At 38.5% G+C, this 24,621-nt stretch overlaps 1 protein-coding gene across 3 annotated transcripts; it reads left to right on the plus strand.

The window, feature by feature from the left end:
* The first annotated feature begins 1,396 nt into the window (after positions 1–1,396).
* Positions 1,397–22,739, plus strand: LOC132794096 (3-phosphoinositide-dependent protein kinase 1). 3 transcript variants are annotated; one of them, XM_060804345.1, is made up of 6 exons: positions 1,397–1,999; positions 9,361–9,826; positions 9,908–10,279; positions 17,539–18,741; positions 18,801–19,075; positions 20,039–22,739. In XM_060804345.1, the coding sequence occupies exons 1-6, from the start codon at positions 1,934–1,936 to the stop codon at positions 20,384–20,386; spliced, it is 2,730 nt and encodes a 909-aa protein (XP_060660328.1). In that variant the 5' UTR covers positions 1,397–1,933; the 3' UTR covers positions 20,387–22,739. The 3 variants fall into 3 exon arrangements, with proteins under 3 accessions (XP_060660328.1, XP_060660329.1, XP_060660330.1); XM_060804346.1 differs by lacking the exon at positions 1,397–1,999 and adding an exon at positions 4,110–4,935; XM_060804347.1 differs by lacking the exon at positions 1,397–1,999 and adding an exon at positions 5,179–5,309.
* Positions 22,740–24,621: the final 1,882 nt, after the last annotated feature.

Here is a 24,621-nt window from a genome sequence, read left to right on the forward strand (position 1 = left end):
ATTCAAATTATGCGCCGCATAACTCGTAGTTGCAACAACAACAGAGAGTAGAGAACAACAAAAGTGGCAGAAAATGCTGTTGTGACGAAACAACTGCGACGTCAACGCCGACGTCGACTGCGCGCGCTCTGCCGCCGCCAACTGCAGTGCGCCGTGCCTTGTCTGGCCCTCAAACGTTGTTTCCCCTTAAATTTAATGTTTTGTTTTCGCTGCGTCTCGCTCGCACGCATACGCTCGCGTGCCCTCTCGCTCGACAGCATGTTCGACTTCCGTTCGTTTTGTAGTAAAAACGTAAACGAGAGCAGCAGATAGACAAGTGAATTTTCACACACACACACACACACACACGCAGACGGCACAGACATGAACGAAAAATGCGCGCGCTTTGTGCAGACCTTTGTGAAATGGAAACCAACAACAGGGAACGCAATGGCAAACGAAACAGCATAGCACAGTGTAAGAGAGTGTGTCGCGGAGGCGCGAGCGCTCGCAATGAACTGTGGAGCGTGTGTGGAACGTGTGTATCATGTGGAACAAATGCAAAGAGTGGAATGCTCGCTCGCGATTGCTTTGTGTGTGTGTGGATCACAACGCAACTTCGATCGCAGCGCGAATAGTTTAAATTCCACTATGGTATTTAATTGGGGGGAAACACACACGCACACACACACACAGCCATGGGCACGCACTGCATAAATGAACAAAATCCAAATATGCGCTACAGACAATCGAAAGCTCGAGAGGCAAATCTTCTGAGTCACAGTTTCTTTTTTCCCTTATTTCTGCTGACGAATTTGTTTACAAAATGCAAAAAAATCTCCGCAGATCACAAATAGCAAAAACCAAAAAAAAAACACAATTCAAGATAAAAATGCAGAAAAACAAGTGCGTCATCTGTCCATAAATAATGCAATTTCACAATGGTAATTTCAAAATAAAAATACAATTCTAAGAACTTTCACGAAAGAAAGAATTGAATAAATTTGTTTGAATACATTTTTAAGTAAATTAAATATTCCCTAAGCAAAAATGGTACTTTTATGAAAATTAAATATTAAATAATATATAAATATTGTTTCCATAATTTTGTATTTATTTACAATACGAATTTAAATCAGTATTTAAGCTAAATTAAATACATGAGAAGACTGTTTCATGCCAAGAGCTGTTGCCTGCTGCTCTGTAGCTTCTTGCAGTCTCGTGCTGCAAGCGAGAATGGCCCACAGTCCACACAGTTTGCCATTGGTTCACATGGAAACGGAACACACACAGTGCAATTGCTGCGTTGGTCGGTTCGGTCGGTCGCTTGCCGCTCTGCTTGGCGCGTTCCATTGCCCAGCGTTTCAGTTGGTGTTCGTTGTTGGTTTACTTAGGCTAGCCTCTTGATCCAGCTCAGTTAGTTCAATTTGAAACTCTGTAGCGTTTGGTTGGAAGCGCGCATCGCGAACAAAACACAAAAGAAAAACTCACAAACTAAACTGACGGCCGCCCTTCTATACAACAATTTTTCGCCTGGTCGTTCGTTTGTTTCTGTTTTTTTTTCCTCGTTTTATTTTGGAAATTCGCGCGCGCCAAACTCTAAAAAGGAAGCCACAAGAGCAACAAAAAAATAAAGAAAAGAAAAGAACATCAAGAAGAAAACATTTTTCGTCGTGTGTTTACGTCTAGTGTTTTTATGTGTGTAAAACCTGTATAAAGAAATGGCAAAACTAATAATAATAACAAAAACTGTAAATGCCTAAAAATTCAAAACAAAGTTAAAAACTGAGCAAAAATCAAGTGACTAAACGGTGTTTATAAAACCAATTAATAATATTCATTTCGCTGAAAACTTCTTCAGTTTTTGTGTTGTGTGTTTTGTGTGTGTGTCTGTGTTTTGGGATCTTGGAGGAGTTCCTACACACCACCTGCCACACCCCCAAACGGCCTACTCATGAAATGCAAAAGTTGGTGCAACAAATTCAACAAAATTGTTGGGCGAAAATTCAAGTACATAAAGGTAAATATTAAAAATATTTGCAAAATTTACAAGTCATAATTATGAGCAGAAATTTAATTTTTGCAATATAAAAACTTTATTGTGAAATTCTTCTTGAGATACAATAATCAAATTTTAATACCGAATTTTCATAAAAAAAAAAATGTTCCAAAACACATTGCATTTCAAAAATTTTTTTGAAAATTTTAGAAAATTAATTTATTATTTTTATTTCACTTTTAAATATTTTTTTTTTACAAATAAATAACATTTTTATTGTTATTCTTCACTTTACTGATACATTTCAAATAATTTTTAATGCCATTCTTAAATTAACTTGAACATTTTAAATATTTTTTGAAACAAAAATAAAAACTTTTTCAAAAACATTTTAAATTGGTTTCAAACAAATGACAAAATAAATTTTTGACACTCAGACAGCACTTAAAATAAAAAAAAAAACAGTTCAAAGTCGCATTAAAAATGCGACGTAAATAAATTTAAAATAAAAAATTAACTTTAGACACAACATAAAAAAACATTGCAATTAAATAGTCAGTTTTTTTTGCGTGTTTGTAAATTCTTAAAATAATCTCTTCTAAATGAAATTTGAACAAAAATGGGAGGGAAAAAACAATTAAAAATTTTGTTGGTAAACAAAGTAACAACAATAATAAATTTGAAATGAAATTGTGTTCGTTGAGAGCAGCTGTTTTTTATATTTATTTATTTTTTGTTATTTCATTTTTTATTGACAATTAAAATAAGCAATAAGGCAACAAGATGCAATAACAACTAAATAATAAATCAATTTATTTATTTATTTCATTTTCACTGTAATCAGCCGACGCTTGTTGTTCCCCAACATCCTCCTCTCTCCTCCCCTCATGCTGTTTCTCCAGCTTCTCAGCGTCCCTCGTCTCGCGTGTCCCACTCCCACTTTGTTTCCTTTTTTTCGCCTTTCACTTGTGCATGTCTCTGTTGCTCACACACACACACACACACAGCTGCATATTTTATAATATTTATTTACATTGACGTTGGCGTCGCAGTTGCCGTCGTCGTCGTCGTCTGCGTCTACGTCGCAGCCGCGCCCCGCCATTTGTTTTGTTTACTACGGGCATTTTCTCTGTTGCTGTTGCTGCTGTTATTATTGTCTCTTGTTTGTGTCTTGTCTTTTGCCTTCGTTTTCGTATCATACACACACACACACACTCGCATTTTGTTTTGTTCGCCACTTCCTTGTCCTTGTGTGTGTGTGTGTGTCTGTGTTCGTGTTTTTCCACCCGATTTTTGTTGTTTATTTTTACATCTTTTACGCGCTCTCTTGTGGGCTACAAATTCTTGAAATTCTTTTCCTTTTTGTTGTTTCTTTCGAACTTTTCCAGCGGGAAAAACGAGTTTTTCCAGACGGCGGTAGAGCATGCATTGCTTCTTCTTGCTTGTTTACAGTTAGGAATGCGGCTGCCTCTTGAAATCGAAATACGAAAAAAACCAAACACACAAAAGAGCAACGACAACAATATGCGCGCACTCTCTCGCTTGCTCGCTCTTTCTCTCTGTCATCTGCTGTCCATCTCTTTGTGGATTCATTTTGTGGATGTCATTGTGGACTTTGTGTATTTCTTTGGAAAAACTACTAGACAATAAACACACACACACACAAACACACATGTGTAGTACGACGACTACAATTATAAAGCATTAAATGTACAACAATTACGCAGCTCCTCGCGCTCTTTCTCTCTGTCCCAAGCTGGTATAATCTGATCTCTCTCGCTCTCTCATTCGTTCGCTTGCTCACGACCTGGCGCACAACTTGTTCGCCTTGTAAAAAATTGAAGGCGCCATCCACACAACAACAACAACAACGACGACAACGACAGCAAATCTCATTGAGCGGCGGCTGCGCTGCTTTGGCCCCATTACGAACCACAACAGCGACGTCGTCGTAGTCGTCGGGCTTCGGCTCTTATGCTGCTTCGTTTGTTGTTGGTATTGCTGTTGCCCTCTCGCGCATTCGCTCTCTCTCTGCTCTGGTGCTGCTGCTGTTGCTCTCTCTCGGCTGCTTTGTGGTAGCCTCAGTTGGAGGCTCACATCATTTTATGTTTTTCACTTCTGATTAGTTTTTGTGGCGCTTTGAAACCGGACGTTTCGTTTCGATTGTGCACGCTTTTCGCTCGCACACACACACACACACAGAAACACAAATATATATACACACATAGAGAGTAGCATGTGTGTGTGTCTGCTCTCCTGCTCTCAGTGCGATTAAATAATACTCCACAAAAGGCCAAACAAATTACATAAAATACAAAATACAAGCAACAGCAAAGTTCTCAAGTTCTCGTTGCATAAATTGTTGTGTTTTCGTTTTCGTGTGTGTTCCGTTAGTTCAAAATTCAAAAACAAAAACCAAAAAAAAAGAAGTTCCTAAATACACACAAACAACAACCATAATAAAAACAACAAAAGTCGTCATCGTCGTGTTTTTTGTTGTTGTTCGTTCGTTCGTTCGTTGGTCGTGTTCCTGTTCCGTTCGTTATTTGTCGTGGAAAATTTTGCAAAAAAGCAAACACAAAAAAAAATTATATTATATAGAAATGAAACGTGCGTTGTCTTTATTATAAGTACATATAGAAAAATCTATTATCAATTTATTGAAAATATCAAGTACAAGCAAAAAGAAAAAAAATCAAAAACAAAATCCAAGTGCGACAAATAAATAAATTAAAATTCAATACATAGAGAAATACGCGCGCGCATCTTCTTCTTCCACTGCCCTATACATATACATACATACATATATGTATACGTTTGTATGTATGCGTGGTGCGTAGCCAGCCAGCCCATTGGAATTTGTATCGTGAAACGCAATTACAGCATAAAATACACAAACAGAGCGAACGAGTGAGCGAGCAAGCGAACGCATGCTGCGCTCCCCCAACATCAGCGACGTAAGTGTGAGCGGGAGAGTAGAGATTGCTTGGCTGAAGTTATTTGGGAGAGCGGCGTGTGTTGTTCCAATTGGAATTTGCAGTTATGCATTTTGCATGTGTTGCTGTTGTTGTTGAGTGTTTGTGTTTGCTTGCGTTTCTTTCTGTCTGTGTTTTTCATTCATAAGCGCAGTTTCAACTGCTGCTGTTGCTGTTGTAGTAGGCTTTGTTTTTGCTGTCCCCGGAGTATTTCATTGTTTTTGTTGGCAAAACACAAAATTTCACGTAATAAAGTCATTATTATTATTCTTATACGATTTGTGCGTTATCTCGATAGAGTTCTTTGATTACCAATTGAATTGTTTGGGGGCAATTTCGAATTCCCAATGCAGCAGGTATCGTAACGTAGAATCGTAAATGTCTAGAAACTTGATCGGGTTTTACCCCAACAACAACACGCACACACGCACCTGGCAACCGTCGATCTTTATCTATAGAGAAACCTACCCCACTTGATCTCTAAAAGAAACAAAAATTATGCAAAACATGTCGCAAAGCGCCCAAAAAAACAACAGAAAAAAAGATACTCGTATTATTATTGCCAGCTCGAATCGCCTACAGCAGCAACAATAACATTGGCAGTACTTTTTTAATATTAAATAGACAGGCTATAAATAGCCGAAGCAGCCAACAACTACAACAACAACACCAAAAATCCAAATAATCAAAAAAGAGAAGAAAAAAAAAAACGCTTAGCAAAATTTCCGCGAATTTTTCGCTGCTGGCTGTTTATATATTTTCTTGCCTCGTTTTTTTTCATGCTTGCCATTTTTTTTTCGGTTGTATTTAATTTCCACGCCCACAACAAAGCAATCGAAATGATGGTTTCAATGCAAAAAAAAGAAGAACGAAGAAAAAAATTAACAATCTAAACGAACTGTTACAAACATTAAACATTTTTTCGCAGCATTTCACAATAACAATGATTGTGTTATAAATTTAGCTTTTCAATTATTCGCAATTTATATTTAACACTGAAATAGCATAGTTTATTATTATACACTTTAAGCTATGCTGCAGTTCAAGTTTCATATTACTGTTTAGACTTCAAAAGTTCCTCATACTATACTAATACAACGATAATATACTAAAAATTTTAGTATATTTTCTTGAATTCTTTTTTCCGTCGAGTCTTGTAAGCTGTTTTTTCGATACTTCTCTTTAACTTTAGCAAATACTTTGACTTTTAAAGTATACTAATACTTCGATAATATACTATAATTTTAGTATATTCTCTTCAATTTTTTTTCTGTCGAGTTTAAAACTTTAGCAGTTATACCACAACTCGTAAAATATTAAAAATTGTAGTATGTAGTAATAATAGTAGTAGTAAAATATACCAATACTTTTCAAATATACTAAAATTTTAGTAATTTCTCTTGAATTCTTTTTTCCGTCGAGTCTTCAACTTTTTATCAGCTTCCTCAATACTTCTCTTCTACCTCAGCAAATACTACATCTATAATATACTAATAGATCTAAAATATATTAAGATTTTAATATATCCTCTTCAATTCTTTTGTCCGCCAAGTCATAAACTTTTTAGTAACTCTTTTGAGACTTCTCTTCTACTTCAACAATTCTTTTACTTTTAAAATATACCAATACTTTTCAAATATACGAAAATTTTAGTATATTATCTTGAATTTTTCTTTTTTTCGGGAAGTCTTTAACTTATCCCTAATAAATTTCAACTTTATGAACTTTCTTCTACTTGTTCTTCAAATCTCAACTGCTTAGCCATATTTTCAATTAATATTTTTTTTGGTTGGCTTACGTGCCCAGCGCCACGTTCCACGACGCTAAATGCAACATAAAAATCAAATATCGAAAATATTTTTGTTTAATTTTTGTTTTCTTTTTGGGTGTGTTGTATTATTTTTTATTGCTGTTATTTAATGTTGCTTCATGTTTATGTTTAAATAAACAGCATTTGTTTATATATATTTAGCGCATTTCTTTCTCGACTCTCGACTGATGTGTGTGTGTGTGTGGGGCACCACTTTCTCCTCCTCCCCCATTCTCTATTGCAGCATCCTCTGATGATAAATATAGTATATATATCTGTCTATCTATATAATTTCGACTGCTTGCAGTTTGCACCTTCTTCTTCGCTTTCAATTGGTTGCAATTCGCGCGCTAGACGAAAAATTTTTATTTATAAAACTAAATTGATGACTAGCCAACAAGAGAGAGAGAGAGAGAGAGGTGTGGAGTAGGTAGAGGGGGGAAAGGAGGAGGGAGTGTGAGTGAAATGGCGACGAAGCGACAATAAAATAGATTCATTTAAATGTCATTTTTGTCTAGACGCCACAGACGGCGTCGCCGACAATGGATCAGATCGCCTTTGAATAGATATAGAAGTATATAGATATCTAGTATTTATAGTATATATAGATATTTGTATCTGAAGCATACAACGCCCACTCTTAACGATTGGGGGCGCGTTCCAGTTTTTTGTTTGAAATTTTTCCACAATTTTAATTTTATTTCTTCTGTCTGGGAGTAAATTGTAATAAATATATATTATACATACCATTATAAGATATCGATACATATAGCTTTATTGGCTGACTGTGTTTGTAGAGCTCGTTTCGCTGACATTTCCTGTTACTCTTTGTTGTTGCCCCGTTACCAAGTTTATTATTATTTATCTTTTATGGCTTTTTTGACCAGTTTCTTTTTTTTTGTTTTTTTGTTTTGTTTTTGCGCCGGGATCCCAAATATCGTTCGATCTGTGACGCAGATCGGACGCTCTCTTATGGCTAATTAGCAAAAAAAAAAAGAAAAAAAAAAAACAAACGTAAAAAAATCAATTTATGAAATAAAACAAAAGTAGGTTGTTGGCGGCACAGTTCAAAAATAATAAATAAATACTAAAGCAAAATAAATAAAATTCGAAAAAAAAACTTTGACTATTTACTTAAGCGTAGGCGTTAGAATGAGACAGCAACACGTCATGACGTCATTAAAAACTTTAGACAACAGAAAAAATCAAAAGAGGCGAGAAAGCCAAAAAAAAATTAGTTTTTTGTGAGTTGAAAAACTAAACCAACAACATTCCAATGTGTGACGCACTAACAAAAAAAAAACTATCGCAACACAACAAAATTTTCATTGACAAACCCAACAAAAAAAATGTTGAGAAAAATAAGAGAGAGGAAGAAAGAAAAAAAAACACCTGCATTGTTGAAATATTTTTGAGTTTTTTTCCAAAATAAAATAAATGGAAAACTATTAGAAATCGACTCACAATTTGTTGCGACAAGAATTCGAAACTTTTAACTAATAAATCGCATTTATCAACAAAAATTCATCAACTTTTGTAGAGTATAAAATTTGCTTTTGAGCCTGGTTTCATTTTTTGGGTGACTTAAATTAGCTGCTGTTATTTTTTTTTTTTAGACTTTCATTGACGCATTTGCTCACCTTGTTTTTATTTAAATTTTTTGCTCTTTGTTGGCATTTTTTTCGAATGCGTTTTGCATAATTTGATAATTTTTCGTATTTTGTGTATTTTACGAGGCGTCGTCGCGCGATATGAAGAAAAACCCGTCACAGACAACGCGTCTGGGCTGAAATCACATCTAGAGATGGCACAAGCGATAGTTATCGATAGTATCAGGTCGATAACTTTTTAAAACGTACTTTAATAACAACGCCAAAACAAAATAGTAAATTTAGAAATGATCGATAAATCGCTTGTCATTGTCGGCCCCCCTTCCCCTCCGCCCACTAGCTTAATGATCACGCCATATTACGATCAATTCGTAAGCAACCGAAAAAATAAAGACGCGGCGCAATAATAACAACAAAATAGTTTCCAAAATTCTCTCATAGTTAATAGAAATGTTAACAGGTGGCAATGAACTTTATTATATTTTTATGCTTCCAAGTCCTTGAACCCGGAATAAAAACACACAACACAACAACTAACAAGAACAACACACACGAACGCAGAAGAAGAGAAGAGGAAGCAGCGAGAACAGCATAGCGCAGGTAGTGAGAGTGAGACAGCAAGTGCGTGAACTTGACGTCAATGGCGCATAAGAAGAAGTACAGCACATAAAGCATAGGCCTAAAAAGCTACCTCTCTCGCTCTGTCTGCAGTTGTTGTTGTTGCTGTTGTTGTGCCTTTTGTGGACCTGTTCTGCTTTGCAAGTTCCGCTTTGTCTGTGTGTGGTGTGTGTGTGTGTGTGTGTTTGAGCTTTGCGTGCCTTTATCATTGTTGTGACTTTGTTTTTATTTTCAGCTTTTGCTTTTGCTGGTCGCGACTGCGCGTTGTTTTAATTTATTGCGTTTTCATTTTTACGCGCATTGATTGATTATTTTTACGCTCTCTCGCAGCACTAATTGTTTATCTCTATTTTCGATGTTTTTTTGCAGATTAATACACAACAAGTTGCAACGCCAAGCAGCGGAGCTAGCATCGCAGCCGCCGCCGCCGTCGTTGTCGTCTCTGCCTCGAGCAGCAGCAGCGTCAATAACACTGAGCAGCAGCAGCAACAGCAACAACAACAGTTGAATACAACAGCAGCAACAGCAACAACAACAACGACGGCAACAATGCCGGCAATGCCAAAAGAAAAAGCAGCAACTGCAGTGTCCTTAAGCGAATCGCTGAAACTGAAAGACTTTTCTCCTATCTTCTCTGCAATGGCAACATCGGCAACGCGACTGCAGCAACAACAACAGCAGCAACACAACACATGCGGCTGCGGCGCAGCATCAGCAGCAACAACAGCGACAGCAGCAGCAACAGCAACAAACACTGAGAACAACAATAATAACAATAACAACAGCAGCAGCAGCAACAATCGCTATAGCAGCGGTCGCAGCATGTTTATAGGCGGTAAGCTCAGCTCTTGTCAACATTGTTGCTAAGCACACGCATCTAATTCACGCTCTCTCTTTCGCTCTCTTTCCTACGCAGGCTACACATCGCCGTTGGCAGCAGCGGTGGCCAGCAACAGTCCGTCAGTGACGTTGACGCCGCAGCGCGTCAGAATGTACAGCGACAACAACACAGCGTCAACGTATCAGCGTCGACTGCAACAGCATCAACAGCAACAACAACAGCAGCAGCAACAAGAACAACAACAACAGCAGCAACAACAACAGCAGCAGCAACAACTACAGCAACAACAACAGCAAGCGTCGACGTCGCCGCCAGCAGCGACGCAACAGACAACGCCGCCGCCACGAAGGTCGCCCACAGACTTTATCTTTGGCAAATACATTGGCGAGGGCAGCTTCAGCATTGTCTACCTCGCTGTCGACATTCACTCGCGTCGCGAGTATGCAAGTAAGTCTAACGGCATACATTCCAATTCCAATTCCATGCCATCTCCTCCCCCTCCCACTGCAAGCACTCTCTCTATCATTCTCTGGCTGGCGCCAGACGAAACGCCAACGCATCGCTGTCACCTGCTGTTGTCGTTGTCGTTGTCGCCTGCCAACAAATCAGACTGAAAACGAAACCAGCTGTTTCTAGTTTAGCGCTCTGCGCCAGGCGACAAAGTTGTCAGAGCAGAGATGCTGCAGCTATTACTATCTTGCATTGGTCACTCGCCAATCACGTGATGACGGTGACAACTGATTAAGTAGCTTTCAAATACACATATGCATACATGTATATGTATGTATGTATGTGTGTGTGTGTGTGTGTTGTATGTATTGGAAACCTTTACTAATGGCATTTTTATCTCGCAACTAAATGAATACAAAGGGTGCTTGAGGGAGAAAGAGAGAGCGAGAGGGGAATACACACACACATTGTGTGCGCTGCTTTTGACGTCTTTTGCTAATCAACACACATCAACAGCAGCACACCAGCAGCTGTCGACGTCGCAGCCAGCGTCGCTGCTGCTGCGCTGTGATAAGGCAACGCACGCAATTGACGACAGTTATATTTTACTATTGTATTGGTGTGTGTGAGTGTTGTTTATTTGTTTATCGATTGAAACAAAAAGACCGCAAATGCTTTTTGACGTCTCGCTTCAAGATCAGCTGCTGCTTCTGCTGCTGCTGAGCAGTCGCGATAAGCGCGTCATAGGCATATTCTAGTGAACGCCTACTTCTCGACTACTTCCACGTTCCACGCTCCACATTGCCAACAACATCCACATCCACACACACATGGCAAATAGTAAGTGGAACAATTGTTGTGTTGTTTATTTGCGCTAAGTCAATTTGCTTGAAGATTTTGTCGTTTCCAACTGTAAATCAATAAAACTTGCAGCGCAAAAACAAAAGCAAGACTTTGGCACGTGTCGCTCGCTAGCAAAATTTATAAAGTGCATACGACGACAAAAGCAACAGAGAAATGGCAAAAATGGCGCGTGTCTGCAGTGTAAGCGTTGACTTGACTTTGCTTCTGCTGATAAAGCGTAAAAGCAAAAGCAAAAACAGAAAACGCAGAACTCTTTAACAGCAAATTACAATAACAGCAACTACATTAACAGCAGCAACAACATTAACAGCAACAGCAGCATCAGGTGCATGTAAACACAAACAACAGAGGCCGCCATTAACAGCGAGCTTACGCACACACACACACACATGCACACGCATTGCTGTTGTTGTTGTTTATTCACACTTGCAGTCTTGCAAGTAGCTTTCCGTGTGTTGCCCTCTCAGTCTCGCCGTTATGAAATTAACATTTCATTACACAGTCTCGCACGTCAAACAAAATAAGTTTGCACTTTTGACTTTGCATTTTGTTATTGTTATACACACACTCTCACACACACACCTAGACTTGTGCGTAGACGCGTATGTGTTTATTGAAGTCTGATTTGAAGGTCAACATATGTTTTGTAAGCAGCCACGTAACAACAACAGCAGCAGCAACAACAACTCACACCACCCACCGCCCCCACCCCCCATTTGGGCTTTGCCCACAATAACGATTTGATTGTTATGTATTGTGTTTTATTGGCACACATTTTCTTTCCAATGTGTTGTGTTGTGTTGTGGCCCACAACAGTTGCTATTTTAAAACACAGCCGACAGCAAAAAGAAGAAAAATAGAAACAGAAACGATAAACGAGCGCAAACCGAATTTCACTCGTATTTTTGTTTTTATTTTTGTTGTTGCTCTTAATTTGCTTATAAACAAAACACACACACAGAGGCGGCAACATTTTTATGGACTCGTCTGGCAACATGTTGCCAACATGTTCCGCCCACTCTGGCTCGTTCTTGCTCTCTTGCGCGGTCTTCCTCCCTCCCACAACAACTCATGATGAACGCAGCAAAAAAAAAAAATAAATACAAAATTTCGTTTTCATTTCGTTTGTCACATGCATGAGGTGTGAGCAGTCGAGAGTGAGAGAGGGGCGCGTCTCTCTCGCGTTCGCTACATAATGCGTATGTGTAATTTGCGTGTGTATGTGTATGTTGTGCTTACGCACTGTAGTTGTTGCTGGTTGGCGTCTGTTTGACGCGCTACGCAAATTCTTGTTACGCATTTTCACATTGTCTGCTTTTGGCTATTTCATCATTTTCGACGCAAATTGCCTTAGCAGCTGTTTCACAATAATTTTCCTCGCTACAATTGTTGCTACCTGAATACAACAAAACGCACACACACAACACACGTGCTCTCAGCTAATCCTGGAGCAGCAGCTGCCTGCAGCTCATTTCCTGAAATTTCACACGCAGCGTGAAGAGTGGAGAGTGTGAAATGTGCTCTCAATGTGTTGGAATTTTATGCACTTCCCACGCGCGATCTCAGACTTTAGACTTTGAACTGCAACTTGTTGCCTTGGAACGCATTGGCATTGGCACACACAAACACACACACACGAATGGACAAACTGCAGATCGGCCGTTGAACTGTTTCAAATTCCACTTTGTTGCTTTATTGTTTCCCAGACTGGCAATTTTTTTTTTTTGGGCGCTGAACTCTCGAACTCGTTAAGTTTTAGTAGACAGTCTCCCCTCTTGCTCGCACGCTTGTCTTCTCTACCTGCGTGTGTATTTAAGTGTGTGTGTATGTTTCTTGCTCCTTTTTCTTTTGTGCTTTGTATTCCTATGTTATTTTTAATTACAAGCAGCAGCAGCTGCGCCGTCGCAGCTGGCAGAGAAGAAGAGGGTATTTAACCTTTTGCGCTCTTGCTCTCTTTCTTTGCTTCTCTCTCTCGGTCGCCTTGACGTTTACTTGTAACATAATATTGATGAATTTGGGTCATTCAACTTAAGAGCGGATCCTTTATTTAGCTGCTGCTTCTTCTTCCATTTGCACCTGCGTGCAGAACTTTGTTGACTTTTTTATGTTTGCTGCAGCTGCTGTCGTTTGTTTATTTGTGGTGGGTGGAACGAGTGGAGTGGGGGGCATGTTGCTGTGGCACGTGGCAAGGCCAGTTAGTAACTCTCCTCCTTCCCCTCTTACTGCTTGGCTTTTATGAGCAAATTAAGTCGCGCCAGGAAGTCGCGAAAGACTTTTGCTCGTGCTTCCTCTTTTTTTTATTATGCCAAACACATACTGTGTGTGAGCGAGGGAGGGAGATAGTGGCATAGCGGGGCTTGTCTTTTGCTCACTTGTTGTCGTTTGTTTAACAACCAAATTCCACAAAAAAAAAAAACAGCAGAAAAATCCTTTGCGTGCCGTCAACATGTCCATGCACGTCTCGCCCGCCCCCCTCGATGATCTCCCTAAAGGGCAATAAACTTTTTCTCTAACCAAACGGCAGCAGGCAGCAACAATAACAATAAAAAAGGAGGCGCACTCAAAATTGTTATGACTCAGAAGAAGAAGAAGAAGCAGAGCGCACGCCTTGCTCTTTAACCATTCAGTCCACTTTTCCCCATTCCAATTCTCCTTCCACGCAAAAAAAGCTCCTTCTGTTTTACCTGCTGCTGCTGCTTCTTATTATTGTTGTTGTTGCCTGTCATAATCTGTTTGGTTTTGTGGGACATATTTAAATGAGTTTCAAGCGAAACGTTACGTCATGATGAGAAGAGAGCGGCACATGACGAGGAGCATGGGAGAGAGAGCGTGGCAAAGGCAAAGGGGGTAGAGGGGGGAAGACACTACAGACGCCGCCAATGTTCTTTGCCAATTTTGGGCGGCAGTCGCTAATTAATGAAATTGAAATGCTGTGCGGAACAATGCGAAATGACACATTCACATATGTATGTACATGTATTTGTATGTATGTATGTGTGTACTTTGCAATCGACTTTTATCACAATTTTTTGTCAGTTTTATGTCAATTTGCTGTCGCTGCCAAAAAGTTCGCCGTGACAATAAATTAAGCGAGAACACAGCATTAAAAAGTCGCGTGGGTCGCTTTGGAGTCTCGCCTCTCTTTCGTTCTTTGCTTTTTATCGGACGTTGGCAATCAGTTTTATTGCAGCCAAGCGCCCAAAAAAAAACCAAAAACATACTAAGGCGGCCCACGCGACGCTGAAATTTTCCATTGCATTTTACACTTTTGTCAATTGTTATGTGGGAAATCTCCTTAAGTAGTTGAGATCGCTCTCTAGTGTGCGCTCTCACTTTGTGTTCTCTCTCTCGTGCGGTTCAAACACCTTTTGCTTGCACTAACTTCCTGTTTGCAGTGTGTTCCAATTCCACCACATACCCCAAACGGCCTTGCGCCCAATTAACTAACTATGACTTTTTGGCTGCTCGCTCTCTTCCAATTGGAATGCAATCGAGCAGCATTCGGATGCTGCGTACAGTTGTTTTTGGTTTTTTCTATTTTGTTGCTGTACCCAACAATGAAGTCGGACTCAGTTGCGTCTTCAGTCTTATTTGTAGAATCGGTTTGACTCAGTTGTCTCTTTTGCTTTGCTAGCAGCAACAGCCACAACGACTGGTTACAATTGCAATTTATGTCGCACACTATTCCTCTCCCTCTCTCGCTCTGTCAAACTCGTTGTACTGCATTCCATTCGACACACAACAAGTTGCAATGGTTCGCTCTCTCAATGCGCTGCACATTTTTGGAATTGTCGCGCTCTCTCTCTCTCTGTCTTCCTCTCTTGCTGATCAGTGGGGCAAACACACTGGAAACTCACATTGGGCAAATATTTATGCTCATGTCTTGCTTTGTTGTTTTGTTTTTATTTTTAAGTGTTTTTTTTTTTGTCGTTTTTGGGTGCTGCTCTTGCCCAGCTGCTCAACTTTGTTATTCTTGTTGCTATTTACTTATGTGAGTTTTTTTATTGTGGCTGTGTTTTTTTTTTATATAGTACTGTGTGCATGCGCCACTGCCGCCAAGTTCAAGGCTGCGCTTTCGTTGGCTTATCAACGTCGCCGCTTCGGGCGTTAAACCCAAAAAACACAGTTTTTTTTTAACCGCAGCTCAACCAAAAAAAAAATTAAAATAAATAATGCGACGACAACATTTTCAATTAAAATCAACAAGAAAAAAAAATAGAGAAAGAATCGGCTTGGCGAGGGGGAAATACGCGCACGCCATATTCGAATACCTTTTTAATCAATGCCAATAAAACAAAATGAAAAACCAACAAAAAACTATTGCAAAAAAAAAAGAGTAACGAAATCAAATCAAATAAAATAGCAACAATTTCAAGGTCAATTTTATTTTTACGCACTTTTTTGTTGAGCTCTCTTCTCTGTATCGCCGTCTATTTTGGCATGGGAAATTTAAAACGCATAAAAAAAGCGCTCATCGTCGTACGTTGTCGTTATTTTATTTTTTTTATTTGTGTGTTAATCTTTTAATTGCTGTTGTTTTGTTTTTCCTCTTTATACTCCAAGTGTGTGTTAGTGTGTGTTTATTTAGCTGCCACTCGACAACTTATCGCCCCTGATTTGTTTTCTAGACAAAAAAAAAAAGTTTCAGTTGTTGCGATCTTGATAAAAGGCGAAAAAAATGGCATAATACAAAAGGAAAGCAAAAACAAATTCATATTTGTTTTTTTCTATTGCCTATACATATTCGCACTCAACAATATTTCGCAGATATAGCCGAGAGTGTAATTTATTATATTCAACTTTGTTTATTCACTTTTTTCGCAAATCAACAAATTTGCGTTTTAAGTTATTTTTTCTCCGCTGTTTTTTGTTTGTTATCATTTCTCGCATTTCGTCTCACTGTTCGGTCGGTCGATCTTCTTGCCAAAAGTCCAACACACAAAACAAAAAAGAATTGTTTCCCACGTTCCAGCTTTTGATTTTTCTAATTTGCGAATTTTAAACTGGGTTGGCAACGCGAAACTATAAACATGAAGGGAAGGAAAGAAACTGCTGATAAGCGGTCATAATTCATACTGCTGGAAAGAAACCGTTAACCTCTACCCCTTTTTTTGGCTGCCATTTGCCTGTGTTTTTGGCGTGGGCCAAAGCTCAAAAGCGTTTCACATCTTTCACAATAAATGTTTCAATGCCAACAGTTTCATGTAGTGTGTGACTAGAGTGTGTGTATGTGTGTGTGTGTGTGCAGTTCAACAACCAGTTTAGAATTTCTTAGGGAGCAGCAAAGAAGCGAAGCTGCGAAAAAATAAAGCGCTTGTTTAGCGCCCGGGGTTGTTGGGGACGCGGGGAAACAAGTTGGCAAAGCGCGCTCGCTTTCGTTGGCTCTGTCTCTGCCTTCTCTGTGTCTCTTCGTCGCCTGTTAATTTAGCAATTTGAGCAAAATTCCTTTTTCTGCTTTTTTTTTTTGTCGTTCGTTCGTTCCCATTCCCATTGTTCGCTTGCCATCTCGCTTGCGCTCGCATTCATTTCAATAAATCACACAAGGAATATTGTATGTGTGGCCGCAAGTAAAGCTTTCAATGTGTGTGTGCTTGAGTGTGCGATTGACCCACGAAAGTGTCGCTGGCAAGTTGTGCGCCTGAGTGCAGCACTTGGCCATTGACAACTTTGTCGCCTGCGCATTTAAGCATCGCATATTTCGAATGCATATTTTTGGTTGTTATTTTAGCTTAGTAGAATTTATGTTAATGCGTTTAATTGTTAATTACTATTGTAGGGAATTTTGTATATCATTTGGCAAATTGCGTTTATTTTAAACTTCATATTAGATATTTGTTTTTTCTTCTTTCTTTTGTCTTTAATTGATCTTAAATTAGAATTTAGTTAAATGAATGAATTGATTTATTTGCAGTTTAAACATTAGAATAAAAAGCGTGCAGCTTTGCAGCTTAGCATGACAGCAAAAGAAATTAATGAATATACAAATTCTTATAAGGAATATAAAAAATTAATATATATTTTGCGACGTTTCTTAATTGTAAACAAAGCATACAAAGGCAGTTGAGTTTGTGTTTTTATAACAGAACATAAAAATGTTAGTCATCGATGAGATTGAGAAAGCTGAATTTCAATGCACGATAACCGACAAACACTCCACTATATGTTAGTGTAGTGTTAGAGATTATAAAGATTAGAATTCCAATAAAAATACTAGTTATTTTTAACGAAATTAAAAGTAATTTGAAAACATGCTAATTTAAAATTGGAAATATTAGGATTGGTATAATAAAGAATTTATCAATTAAAATATTTAAAGAAAAACTATACCAAACCCACCCCCATACATACTGAAACTTTTAACTAACTGTTTGTCCCTTTCTCTCTACTTGCAGTCAAAGTGTGCGAGAAGCGTCTGATACTGCGAGAGCACAAGCAGGAGTACATCAAGCGAGAGCGAGAGGTGATGCACATGATGACCAACGTGGAAGGCTTTGTGAATCTGTCGTGCACGTTCCAGGATCCACGCTCCCTCTACTTTGTGATGACGCATGCCCGCAACGGCGATCTCCTGCCCTACATCAACCGCGTCGGCAGCTTCGATGTCGCCTGCACCCGCCACTATGCCGCCGAACTTTTGCTCGCCTGCGAGCACATGCATCGTCGCAACGTTGTGCATCGCGATCTGAAGCCCGAGAATATTCTCTTGGATGAGGATATGCACACACTCATTGCGGACTTTGGCTCTGCCAAGGTGATGACACCCCGAGAGCGAACTTTGGCCGCGGCTCAGCTGGCGAGCACCGGAAACAATGAGGCGAACAATGGACAGCGACGTCGTCGCTCGGCGAGGAGCTCGGATGATGATGACGAGGACAGCGAAGAGTTGTACGATGACATCGATGATGAGGATCAGGAGCAGGATGAACGCAACATCTACTACGGCGTCGAGGAGAACGATGATGATGACGACAATGACGATGATGCCGCTGATGCGGATCCAGGGCGTTCACCACGCAATCGTCGCTTCCAGCGGCGTGCGCGACGTGGCAGCTTTGTGGGAACCGCTCAGTACGTCTCCCCCGAGGTGTTGCAGAATGGTCCTATCACCCCAGCGGCGGATCTTTGGGCCTTTGGCTGCATCATCTACCAGATGATCTCGGGTCTGCCGCCATTCCGTGGCAGCAACGATTATGTCATCTTCAAGGAGATTCTCGGTTGTGCCGTTGACTTCCCCCAGGGCTTTGATCAGGATGCCGAGGATCTGGTGCGTCGTCTACTCAAAATCGATCCCCGTGAGCGTCTGGGAGCTCAGGATGAATTCGGCTACTACGAGAGCATTCGTGCGCATCCCTTCTTCGCCGGCATCGATTGGCAAACGTTGCGCCAACAGACACCACCTCCCATCTATCCCTATCTGCCCGGTGTTAGCCAGGACGAGGAGTTGCGCAGCGGACATGGCAACAACTATAGTCTGCCCATCAGCGGAGATCTGGAACCCGGACTCGATGAGCGTCAGATCACACGGCTGCTCAGCGCCGAACTTGGAGTTGGCAGCAGCGTGGCGGCGCCTGCCCAGAAGCCCTCAACAGCAAAGAGTAAGTCCCGAAAATGACTTCCTATTGTGACAGCTTTTTAACCTTCCTTCGCTTTGTAGATTCCTTCGACTTGAGCGATGCACAGAAGCTGCAGCGTTTGGAGGCACAAAAGACTGACAAATGGCATGTGTTTGCCGATGGCGAGGTGATCCTCAAGATGGGTTTGGTCAACAAGCGCAAGGGTTTGTTTGCCCGCAAGCGCATGTTGTTGCTGACCACCGGACCCCGTCTCATCTACATCGATCCCGTGCAAATGATCAAGAAGGGCGAGATCCCATGGAGTCCCGAGTTGCGTGCCGAGATCAAGAACTTTAAGATCTTCTTTGTGCATACGGTAAGTCAAATGAATTGCTCAAGGATTAGGCAAAAGTTTGATTTGTTGTTGCCGGAAAACGAAAACAGTTGCAACAGTTTGTTGAACTGCTGCGGAAACAAACGCGTGAGTGTGTCTCGAGATGACGTCAGCGGCCGTTAAAAAGCCGCACACACAACACGAACACACACAACAATTATTCATTTGGGTCCAGTTTATAGCGACGGCACGTGTTTACGACCAGCAGCAGCAACCACAAAAGCAACAACAGAAAGCACACTCCTCAATTAAGTGCGGCATTGAAAACTGCACACGCAACGCAGATAAAAACAGAACAGCAACAACAACAAGCACAGCACAGCGCAACAAACATTTTTAATACCCTTGCATCGCAGGCATTTAAATTTGTCGTCTGTCTGTCTGTCTGTCTGTCCGCCTACTTATGCGCTAACTACTTCGCCACTTTGGCAGCTAGCTCAATGAAACTTGCTACACTTGTGTGTTGTTGCTATAGCTGGCATATAGTTTCAGTTCCGGCAGATCAGACTGCTAGTTAAAAAGTTATCATGAGAAATGTTTATTTGAAAAATCAACTTAGGTTGTGTCTAAACTTTTTTTTTTGTTGCAACAATTTTAGATAACAAGCTAGTAAAAATATTGTACTGAAATAGTTTTACTGCACAACATTTTAAATATAGTTTTTAAAAACTTGAACATAATTAGAAAACTATGAAAGATAATTAACTTTACAATTAAGAAGAAACTAGTAAATATTACTACAACTTAACTGTTTTTTACAATATAGTTTTAGTAAAGAACTTTGTTAGCGTATTTCACATTCGTTGCGGATGAAAGTAGTTTTCATGCTTCTTAGTTTTAATGGCTTTTCAACACATTTGTCAATTCTCGTTTGTTGTTTTCTTCTCGAATTCAATTTAGTTTTGTGCTAATTTTCTTCTCTCTATTTCTCTCTCTTGTTTACAGCCGAATCGCACCTATTATCTGGACGATCCCGATGGCTTTGCCATACAGTGGGCCGAGGCCATTGAGAATATGTCGAAATTATGCTACGGCGATGCAGCAGCGTCAGCAACAACAACAGGTGGTGCCAGCATCTCATCCTTCTCCTGCTCAACCGGCGGCAGCAGCAATAGTTTGGCTGTCTACAGCAGTCCAGCGAATGCTGGCAACTACTCCATTTCGCCTGCCTCCAACAGCAGTTCGCCGACAGCGCGGCGAAGTTCACCCTCTCTCAAACAACAGCAACAACAACAAAGCGAAGCGAGAACATCGCCGACAACGACGCGAGGCAAAAAGACAGCGTCGAAATGAACAGCGTTGTCAACAGGTGGCGCCAGCATCTCATCCATCTCCTGTGCAAATGGCGGCAGAAGTCCAGCGAATGGCGGTAATTACTGCAATTCGCCTGCCGCCAACAGCAGTTCACAGACACCGCGGCGAAGTTCGCAACAACAACAGCAACAGCAGTGAGAAGAACATTGCAGCTAAAGGAGCAAAGGGAAAATAACGGCGTCAACAACAACAGGTGGCGCCAGTTTGAATGTGTAGAGTATTGAAGCGAATGCTATCAACTACTGCAATTCGCCTGCTTCCAGCGCGGCGAAGTTCGCCCTCGCTAAAGCAACAACAACAACAACAGCAGCAGAAATAAAGTGAGGCGAACAGCTGAACACGTGTCACAGTGTCTCGCTTAGATTTAAATGCAAATTAAATTCTAATTTAGCTGAAATTTAGTGCAAAGCAAAACACACATTGAAGGTGCGAGCGAGAAGAAACGAGCACAGAACAGTTGTCGAAAGGGAATTGTAAAAGTTATAGCAAAATGCAAAGAGTTTAGTGCTAATTAATTAACAACATAAACTAATTAATTCGTTTGTCTATTCGTTTTTCTTCGATTCGATTCGTTTCTGTTGTCTGTGTGTTTGTTTCTTGTCGCGTCGCTGTAAAAAAAACATATAAAACATAAATAAGCATAACATACAACACATACACACACACACATATATAAATATAAATCTAAATTTAAACTAAATTAAATTAATTAAATTATTACAACAACACACACATATATACATATATATTTATGATGACCCCGTTTGCAAGGCGTTCTAGTATAAAATAGTTTATCTAATTTTTTTTAGCGCGTAGTTAGTCACAATTTAAATGAATTACAAAACATACATATATACATCTATAGAGAAGAAGATGCTAATGCTGTGGCGCCATCTGGCGGCCAGCTTGCGCCATTTTGCATAACAAACGGGGCTAGACTTAAGTTACAACAAAAACAAAACAAAAAATAAACTAAACTAAAACTAAATTCAATTGTATTCAAAGCAGAGCGTAACTAGCAAATGATGTATGTAAAACTGTAAAATAGCTATACATATATAATATATATAGATCTAATACATATATATAGAAATACATATATATTCTATATAATGGGAGTGTGTTTGTCATGTCACCTAATTGTAAATTGTGTAACTATGTAAATCGATTACATCTATATTCTATATACAACATATATATATTGTACATTAGCTCTATGCGCACGTCTAAAATGCCTAAAACAAAACTAAAATGAAATCTACAGATAAATGAAACACAGAGTTTAGCGTAGTTTAGCAGAAGAATGTAGCCGAAAAGTGTGGAGAGCTAAAATTAATCGATAAATTATCGATTGATTGAAGCTTTTCCGCGTAGCTCGCTCAACTTTCTAGTAAGAATTTTTGTATGCTAATTTTTTGATTTTTACAATTAATTTATAATGCTTTTTTGCCCTATAAAGAAACGTATAAGACTTTGAGAAACTATTTAAAACAAGATGAAAACATAAAACAAAACGAAAAAAAAAACATGAAGCAAAAAAAGAAACAGAAACAGAAATTTAAATCTATATATAATATATTATATACAACAAACCGAAGAAGCAAAGTAAAAATTAATACAAATTGCATATACAACAAACCAACAAATTAAAAAAAAATTAAATGAGCTGGAAAAGTGAAGAAATTTAGTTGAAATTACATTTGGCTTTGATTGTTTTTTGTGCTCGAAAAAGAAGAAAAAAAAAAACACATTGCAAACGATGATGAATTTGTATTTGTAATTGTAAACGTATTTGTTGTAATATTATTATTATAATAATTTTTGGTTTTTGTTAACTTTTTTGTTGCATTTCGCATAAGGAAGATGAGATGAGGAGGAGAGGTTAGCTTAAAAAGTTATATGCAAAACAGGTATAAAATTGAATTTTAACTAAATTAAAAACACAGCAAAGAGAAACCTAATTACGATAACGATAAACGATTACGATAACTATGTTTGGCATTTCGGTTCGTTAATCTTAAAATTAAAATGGAAAACAAGTTTCTAAAACTCGCGCGTATTAGTTCAATTGTAAATCCTAAGTTACGCCTAGACCACGCCCCTATCACACACACATACACACACACACTCACCCTATTTAGTGTTAAGATTAAGATGGAAGTGAGCGAAGAGCTGTCGTAGTTGTAGATGAAAGAAAGAAAGCAAAAAATACATTTGTACATACATATCGCGTCCCGCATTCGGTGGGCGTGGCCGTAGCAGCAATTTAAACTATATAGATTAACGCAAAAACCAAAAAAGGAAAAACATAAAAAAAAAAAAAAAAAACAAACACGTTACGCAAGTATACAATTAATTCAATTAAATTAAATTAATCTAAATTAAATTTAAACATAACTAAATTAAATTGTATAATTTATTGAAAAACAAAAACATTAAACAAATGCAAAGAGAGATATGTAAGAAGCAGCAACTAAATAGTGAGAGCAAACTGTAAATTATTATTATTATTAAATCTATATATACATACTATATATATACAAAAAAAAACATACATATATATATATATACCTAAAGTAAATTGGTCAAAACAAAACATAAAAAAAAATAAGAACGTATCATTAAAAATTAAAAAGGAAAAAACATTTTCAAAACAACAAACAAAAAAATTTACAACAAATTTGTTTTTATTTCCAACGAATTGGCAACACAATTTATTTTCTTTCGGATATTGGTCAAGTTCCCCTCGACTCCTCCCCCTCCTCCCTTCATCGGAATAATACAAAGAAGAAGAAAAGAAAAACGCATTAGAGAACTAACCGAACTTACAAATAGGTTTCGACAACAACAAGTAGAGCAACAACAACAACAACAACAACACTGTAAAAACAAAACAACACAAAAAAGAAGAGAAAATACAACAGATCTTTGATTTCGACCTTATATGTGCTGCAGTACCTTACAAAAGTCCTTACACAGGACACTTGAGAAGACGACGAAAGAAAAATCCCAAAACAAAAAAAACTATCAACAAACTATTATATATTCCTTTTCTTCTGGCCATCTCCCCCCTCTCAAAAAAAAAGTTTGTAGCTTTCTTCAGTTTATCGGATAGAGAATAAATCGAAAATCGGAAGTATAGATGAAAGTGCCTAGTGAACCAGTTTCCAGTAATATCGCAACAAATTTATTTTCTCTCTCGCCTGGGCAACAAAAACAATGTGTGTATACGAAAATGTTTCCGTTTTTTTAAGATTAAGATTATTCAAAAGTCTGGCCTAAAACAAAAAAAAATAATGAATCCATGACACCAAGGAATTTGTTTCGTGTTCAATTTTTTAAGTGTAAATTTTCTTAGTTATTGCAAATTTTTAGTGCAAACATTAGCCGTTAAAAAAAAAACGAAAAAGTATATACCAAACATAAAATATATATACAGATATATATATATATATTATATATAGCCAATATTATACGAGTTTATACATACACATACCTTATACATATACATAATATATATCTATATATAGAGCGTATATATTGTATTTGTATTTGCAGATTCCAATTGTACATTGATAAATTCGAGAGCGAATCGAAAGATCGCTCGTTTTATCCAAGTTCAATCTCTAGGGGTGCTAGACTGAGTTATATAAGCCTAAACGTAAAACACACACACACATACTTGATACGTTAACGTTAATGGAATGACGTAACGTAATGGTAAACGCAACGTAACGTAAACGTAATTCAATTACTACCTTGCAAAGTATAAAATACATCAACTAACTTGCAACCTATGTACATACATACATATTTGTATACATCTAAAACAGACAGATCTATATATATATACATTATATATACATTACATATACATACTTAGGTAATCCCCATCTCCCCTCCCAATCCACTTTCCATTCACACACACACTCGCATATGCGACTATATATTTACATATATAGATTTTATGCAGAAATCCCATAAATTATTAAAACATATTAAGTACACACACAAACACACACACACACATGTAAAATTGAGGAATGAAGTTGATGGAAATAGGGAAGGAAATTGTTTAATTTCGATGCGCAACGTTGTATTTTTCAGCACGTAAAAACAACAACAAACTAAACTAAGAATACAAAATACAAGCAAAATACAAAAATACAAAACATTAACATAAAGTTCGTTACATTCAGGACGCATTCGCGCTG

Source organism: Drosophila nasuta, chromosome 3 (assembly GCF_023558535.2).
Source record: "Drosophila nasuta strain 15112-1781.00 chromosome 3, ASM2355853v1, whole genome shotgun sequence".
Lineage (NCBI taxonomy): Eukaryota > Metazoa > Arthropoda > Insecta > Diptera > Drosophilidae > Drosophila > Drosophila nasuta.